Consider the following 6,884-nt stretch of genomic DNA (forward strand, 5'->3'; position numbering starts at 1 on the left):
CGGCTGATGGTAGCTCTATGCACAAGCAGCGGCCCTGATGCCTTAAGGAAGGCAGCGTTGACAGCCCGTGGCTCCAGCAGGAGAGGAGTCTAGTGAAGCAGACGGGGCTAGGAGACACCCTCCTTGGATCTGGCTCAGGAATCCCCATCCCTCTCCCCATAGGGACAAGCTCCTGGTGGTACCTCACTTTGTCATCTCTAAGCCACAGACCTCAAATGGAATCAGTTCTCAGGAGTCCAATACGGCCCCCTCTGAGGAAGCCTGCAGGAATATCACCTTTTGCAGCACACTGCACTTCAGGCCTAAAACCCAGACCACTTATACTGGCCCAGAGATCCCCCAGCCCTGCCCACCTAGCGAGGGGCACAGCCTTGCCAGAGAAGCAGAGAAGCATCTGTGGCTGGGTGGGTGATGTTGAAAGATTCTTCTCACCAGGGTGGAAGCCAAGAGCCAGGAGCTCAGGCGTGATGGAATGCGGACCGTGAGGCAGCCCTCTGACCGCAGTGCCTTCCGGTGAAGAGGGACACCTCTCAAAGGAGGGACCTCTGTGCAGGGTACACTGTTGGAAACTCCCTCCACACTTTGCCCACACTTCATTGAGTGGTGGCAGGAGCTCAGCAAAACAGCTTTCCAGGCTGTTCAGTGGTACCTTTCTTTAAGGGGTGGATCAGAAATGTTTCAGACGCAGTCCCACCACTAAGTAGTAGATTCCCAGTCCGCACCAGGACGTATATGAGACCTCCCGTAAGGAAACCCAGAGCCCGCACAGCATGCCCCACCTGGATTCCCCTCCTGGAGGCCCTCACAGGTTAAGGGGGGGCGTTCCCTGGAACACAGTTTGGAGAGCTACTCGAAGCTGAAAGAAAATACAAAGTGACGTGGGGAGCCACACAGTGGGTTCTGGGATGTGTCTCAGAGGTACAGGGTTCATGAAGGAGGGGGTGTCTCAAAGCTGCTGCCCCCTCCCACCCACTGTGGTCCAATTCTGAGGCCCTAGCAAGGCCACATCTGTTGGGTCGCCAGTGCAGGGCTGTGACTCTGCTCTTCCACCCACAAGGCCCAGTGGACCCAGAGCCTTCTCTGTAGAAGGTTTTAGGACCTCCAGGACCCTTAGGTTATAGGGCTAATTCAGGCTTAGAGGAGCGGAGACAGTGTCTTGGGCCTTAAACCCAGGCCACTCCTTCCTTACCATGCTTCTGCACTGCAGCTTCAGCTGCTCCAGGGCTGATCACAAAGTGTTTATTTTCCTCTTGGGCATGACCCTCCTTCAGGGCCCTTGGCTTCCACAGCCTGATTCTGCACTCCCAAGTCCATTCACCTTCTCCCATCCAGTAGCATCCAACCCCGCTGCTACTGCTGCCAGCCTGGCCTTGGGAGCAATGAGGACAAGGAAGGGACAAGGCCCATTTCAGGCCAGAACTGCCTTCAGATCAGCCACACCCCATGGGGCTGTACCTCTGCCCTGCAGACTGGAGAGGTCAGTGGCTGCAGGCTGGCCCAGAGAGCCCCCAGCCCTGCCCACCTAGCCAGAGGCACAGCCTTGCCAGAGACGCAGAAAAGTATCTGTGGCTGGGTGGGTGATAGTGAAAGATTCTTTTCACCTGGGTAAGCCAACAGCCAGGAGTTCAGGCATGATGGAATGTGGACAGTGAGGCACTGACAGAGCCACGTGGCAGGAGTTATCTCACAGGCATGTCCTTGACCTGGAGCCCATAGGGACAAACTCTTGGTGCCTCACTTTGCCATGATCTCTAAGCCACAGACCTCGAATACAGTCGGTGCTCGAGAGTCTAATACGGCTCCCTCCAAAGAGAGCTGCGGGAATATCAGCTTCTGCTGCACCACACTGCACCTTACAGTGTGGGAGGGCCTGCCCCTGCACCACCTCACCTGTTCTGTCGTTCTCAAACTTCACCCCACAGCCATTCTGTTGTAGGTGAAATCGGGCAGTTTGAGAAACGGTGGCTCAGGGTCTCACAACAGCTCTCTGAAATAGGATGGTTGCTATTGTCCCCATTTTTTACTGATCAAGAAACTGAGACTCAGGTGAGCTAAGGAATGTGCCCAAGGCCACTGATTATAAGTAGTCTCAAGCCTTGCTCATGGTGACTGCCCTGACAGGGATCGAGGAAGGAGTGAGCAGGAGAGTGGGATGAGGCAGGACCCTCCGCCCCAGCCCTGCTTTCCTTGCCCAGACACCTCTTACCTTGCAGACCCAACCCCACCCCAAATGGTTTCCTTTCCAGTCACCCAGCTGCTAGTTCTCCAGGTTCCTGGTCTCAGCCACTGAAACCCTCCTGTTAGAGAAGCGTCCCAGAGACATTGATTCCTGGCAAGGACACAGGCCTATGGGCCTAAAGGTCAGGTGGACAGAGCCACAGTAAGATCTGGGTGCCCCGTTCTCCATTTTAAAAAATTGGGTGCAGTGGTTCATGCCTATAATCTCAGCACTTTGGGAGGCCAAGTCAGGTGGATCACGAGGTCAGGAGTTAGAGACCAGCCTGGTAAATATGGTGAAGCCCTGTCTCTATTAAAAACACAAAGAAGTTTAATATCCTTAAAAACTTGCTTTCAGATATAAAAAAAAAAAAATACAAAGAAGGTAGCTAGGCATGTTGGCATGCACCTGTAGTCCCTGCTACTCCAGGGGCTTAGGCAGAAGAATCACTTGAACCCGGTAGGCAGAGGTTGCAGTGAGCCGAGACCACACCACTGCACTCTAGCCTGGACACAGACTCTTAAAAAAAAAAAAAAAAATGACTGCATTGGTATAAAGATGAATATAATATTATGTAATATTAAGCCATTTTCTTTGACTTAAAGGTTTCTTTCTTCTGTCTTTAAAATAAAATGCTTTGGCCAGATGTGACGATTCATACCTGTAACCCCAGCACTTTGGCAGGCTGAGGCAGGAGGATCACTTGAGCCCAAGAGTTTAAGACCAGCCTGGCAATATAGTCAGACTCTGTCTCTACAAAATTTTTCTAATCAGCTGGGCGTGCTGGTGCTTGCCTGTGGTCCCAGACACTGGGGAGGCTGAGGCAGGAGAGGAGGGTCACTTCAACCCGGGAGTTTGAGGCTTTAGTGAGCTATGATCATGCCACTGCACTCCAGTGTGGGCACCAGAGAAGGACCTTGTCTCTAAAAAGCGAGTAAAAGAATATTTTCATGAGCCTCTGTGGTGGCAGAAAAATGGCCCTTCAGAGATGTTCATGTCCTATACCAGTGCTTGCTGTTAGATTACATGGCAGACCGGATGCAGTGGCTCACTCCTGTCATCCCAACACTTTGGGAGGCCGAGGCAGGTGGATCATTTGAGGTCAGGAGTTTGAGACCAGCCTGACCATCATGGTGAAATGCCTTCTCTACTAAAAAATACAAAAAAAAATTAGCCAGGTGTCCTGGCTTGTGCCTGTAGTCCCAGCTACTTGGGAGGCTGAGGCAGGAGAATCACTTGAACACAGAAGGTGGAGGTTGCAGTGAGCCCAGGTTATGCCACTGCACTGCAGCCTGGTCTCAAAAAAAACAATTACCTGGGAAAGGGGAATTCCTTCCTGTAGTCCCAGCTACTTGGGAGGCTGAGGCAGGAGAATCACTTGACACAGAAGGTGGAGGTTGCAGTGAGCCCAGGTTATGCCACTGCACTGCAGCCTGGTCTCAAAAAAAAAAAAAAAAAAAAAAAAAATTGGGAAGGGGAATTGAGGTTTCAGATCAACTGATTTTAAAGTAGAGAGATGATCCTGGATTGTCTGGGCGGGCCCAATGGCATCAGGAGGGTCTTTAGTAAGTATCAGAGGGAAGCAGAGGAGGGAACCAGAGGTGGCAGTGTGAGAAGGGCTCAACTGGTCATTGCTGGTTTTGAGGCTGGAGGAAGGGGTCAAAAGGTATGTCGGCAGCCCTTAGGCGCTGGAAGAGGCAGGGGAAGTTTGTCTTCTAGGGTCCTTAGAAAGGAACGTATTCTGCCGACTCCTGGATCTTCGCCCACTGAGACCAAGTGGCTTTCTGACCTCCAGAATGGAAAGAACAAACCTGTGTAGCTTTAAGCCTCAACGTTTGTGGAAACAACCCCTAATGGGCCCGGGACTGTGCCTCCTTCCCTAATGGATGAGCCTGCCTAAGCAGTCTGCATTTGCATCCCTGCTCTCGCACGTACCAGATGTTGGTGGCACAAGTTTCTTAATTTCTGGGTGCTGTGAGATAGAGATTGCTTTCCCCATCCAGCCGCCCACCCAAAGCTACAAAACAGAAGCAAGAGGCCGGGGAGTGGGGCGGGTCCGGAGCCGAGATGGAGCCGCTGTTCGCCTACCACGAAGGGGCTGCAGTCACGGTCCGCGCGGCCGCCAGGGGGCAGCAGAGGCCCGGTCCCCGGTTGGCTTGAAGGCCCGACTGCGCTTGCGCGGTGCCGGGGACGGGAAGTGGGCGGGGCCGACCGGGAGCAGCTTGTGGGACGCCGAGCGGTGAGCAGACTGCCGAGGGCCCCGGAGACCTAGGGTGAGGAGGCCAGGGGGATGGGATTGGAGGGCTGACGGGGCTGGGGCGAGGGTCAGACGAGCTCCCGAGGCGCACAGGGGTGAAATGGGGCCGAGCAACCGGAGGGGCGGAATCAGAAGGCTAAGGAGGCCGAGACGAGGCTCACATGGGGGCACCCAAAGGGTGCGGGGTTGCAATGCGGGCGGCTGAGGAGCGAGAGGGGCCGTTGCGGACCTGAGGAACCCGAGGCTGGGAGTTAGGGAGCTGGAGAACCGAGGGGGCACAACTAGGGGGTCGGAGGGGGTGTGGCCGAGCCGAGGGCCTGGTTGGGACCAAGGGCTATGAGGCAGAATGGGGTGCTGAGGGGGGACGCGCCCCATATTCCAAGATTTGGCCTCTCCCCACCGCCCAGGAGCCCCTGGACTGGCGCGTTGCCCATATCCCCCCCCAGTCCCCGTACCTTCTAGGGACCCAGTCTCTGCCCGAGGGGCCCTGGCTCCGCGGCCTCCCAGGCATCTGTGAACCCGAGCCTCAGGCACGGAGGCCAGGCACATTGCCTCTGGGTTTGGTCAGGCAAGCCCCTGAACCTGTCTGTGCAACAGGAAGAACTGGCTCCGACCGCAGGGATTTCAGCACGGGGCTTGACGCACAGTGAGGCCCACTGCGTGGTGGGGGCTTCTTCGAAGCCTTCCTCCCTGAGAGACTGAGTCACACACGTCGTGGTGGCATTCTCCGGGACAAGTTTCTTGGGCCTAGCTGTGCTCTCACCATGGGATATAGAGAGAGGGGTCGGCCAGCACTCGAAGGTCATCTCCAGTCACTTCTGTTGTCACATTTCGCTCTTTTCCTCCTGCGGGGTGAGGTGGAAGTGCCAGAGGCACCAGACATCCAGAGACCTTGATTGAGTTCGCTCTGCCGTTTCCCACCTGTGTGAGACCTTAAACGTGTGAGACCTTAAACGGGTGCTTGCCGTCCTAAAATCTATTTTTTCAGCTGTACCGTAGCCAGACAGTATGTACTTCTCAGCATAGTTCGAGAGGTAAACAAAATGAATGCCTTTTTGAAAACCATGAACCTCCACACAAGTTCATTTGTAGAATTCCTTTGAGATATGGCCTGAAGGCCAGTCACGGTGGCTCACCTCTGTAATCCCAGCACTTTGGGAGACTGAGGTGGGTGGATCACCGTAGGTCAGGAGGTCAAGACCATCCTGACCAACTTTTCAAAACCCCATCTCTACTAAAAATACAAAAATTAGCTGGGCATGATTGGCCCATGCCCGTAATCCCAGTTACTCAGGAGATGGAGGCAGGAGAATCTTTTGAACCCGGGAGGCAGAGGTTGCAATGAGCTGAGATTGCACCATTGCACTCCAGCCCGGGCAACAAGAGCAAAAATCTGTCTCAAAAACCATCGGAAGCTAACCAAGTCTTTTAAGACCTGGCACTGCTGCCCACTGAGTGGTGTATGTTTCTCAGCCCATGCCACCCACCAGTCACTCTTCCCTCTGCCACCACACTTACCACCTGCTGTACACAAAGGGCCAGCATGGGCTACTGGACTGCAGGGAGCTTCCAGTATATTGAGAAAGTCAGGCCTGTAGAAAGAAGTGGTCATTGTACAACGGTGTGACTATGCTTAATGCCATGGAACTGTACACTTACAAATGGTTAAAAGGATACATAATATGTATATTTTGCAACAATAGATTTATATGTGTAGGAAAAAATCTAGAAGGATTTACATCTATTCTCAGTAGTTATGAATAAAGAAATTAGAATCTCCTTTGGTAGAAAAAAAAGTTGGCTGGGTGTCGTGGCTCATGCCTATACCGTAATCCCAGCACGTTAGAAGGCTGAGGCGGGTGGATCACCTGAGGCCAGGAGTTCGAGACCAGCCTGGCCAACATGGTCAAACCCCATCTCTATTAAAAATACAAAAATTTTAGCTGAGTGTGGTGACAGTTGCCTGTAATTCCAGCTACTAGGGAGGCTGGGGCAGGAGAATCGCTTAAACTCCGGAGGTGGAGGTTGCAGTGAGCCGAGATTGCACCACTGCACTCCAGCCTGGGCAACAGAGCAAGACTTGGCCTCAAAAATATATATATAAAGTTAACAGTGAATATACTTTGGTCACACCATAGTGATGCAGTTTCCTTTTCTAAGGATTGCTGGGGTTTTTTCCTTACCCCGGTTCTGCAGTTAAGCAAGACTCAGCAAGTATTTTTTCTATACCCTCTAAAAAACTGCAGTTGTTAGGCCGGGCGCGGTGGCTCAAGCCTGTAATCCCAGCACTTTGGGAGGCCGAAGCGGGTGGATCACGAGGTCAAGAGATCGAGACCATCCTGGTCAACATGGTGAAACCCCGTCTCTACTAAAAATACAAAAAATTAGCTGGGCATGGTGGTGCGTGCA

The 6,884-nt window shown here is 53.2% G+C and overlaps 2 protein-coding genes across 6 annotated transcripts in view; both read left to right on the forward strand.

The window, feature by feature from the left end:
• Nucleotides 1-6,884, forward strand: part of TOP3B (DNA topoisomerase III beta) — a 49,616-nt gene that overhangs the window by 28,657 nt on the left and 14,075 nt on the right. For 3 of the 4 annotated variants that reach the window (XM_037735730.1, XM_037735731.1, XM_037735733.1), the window contains 2 exons: nucleotides 1,691-1,694; nucleotides 4,314-4,321. The exons of the other annotated variant lie outside the window; for it this stretch is intronic. In XM_037735730.1, the coding sequence (XP_037591658.1) occupies nucleotides 1,691-1,694; nucleotides 4,314-4,321 (12 nt within the window). The remainder of the gene's footprint in view (nucleotides 1-1,690; nucleotides 1,695-4,313; nucleotides 4,322-6,884) is intronic. 4 annotated transcript variants of the gene reach the window in all.
• PPM1F (protein phosphatase, Mg2+/Mn2+ dependent 1F) overlaps nucleotides 1-6,884 on the forward strand; it is a 39,368-nt gene that overhangs the window by 1,851 nt on the left and 30,633 nt on the right. Inside the window, exon 1 of one of the 2 annotated variants that reach the window (XM_017521029.2) lies at nucleotides 4,392-4,491. The exons of the other annotated variant lie outside the window; for it this stretch is intronic. The gene's annotated coding sequence lies outside the window, so the exon portion shown is untranslated. Of the gene's footprint in view, nucleotides 1-4,391; nucleotides 4,492-6,884 lie in introns of those variants that run through there. 2 annotated transcript variants of the gene reach the window in all.

The sequence above is a fragment of the Cebus imitator genome, unplaced genomic scaffold (assembly GCF_001604975.1).
Source record: "Cebus imitator isolate Cc_AM_T3 unplaced genomic scaffold, Cebus_imitator-1.0 Scaffold941, whole genome shotgun sequence".
Classification (NCBI taxonomy): domain Eukaryota; kingdom Metazoa; phylum Chordata; class Mammalia; order Primates; family Cebidae; genus Cebus; species Cebus imitator.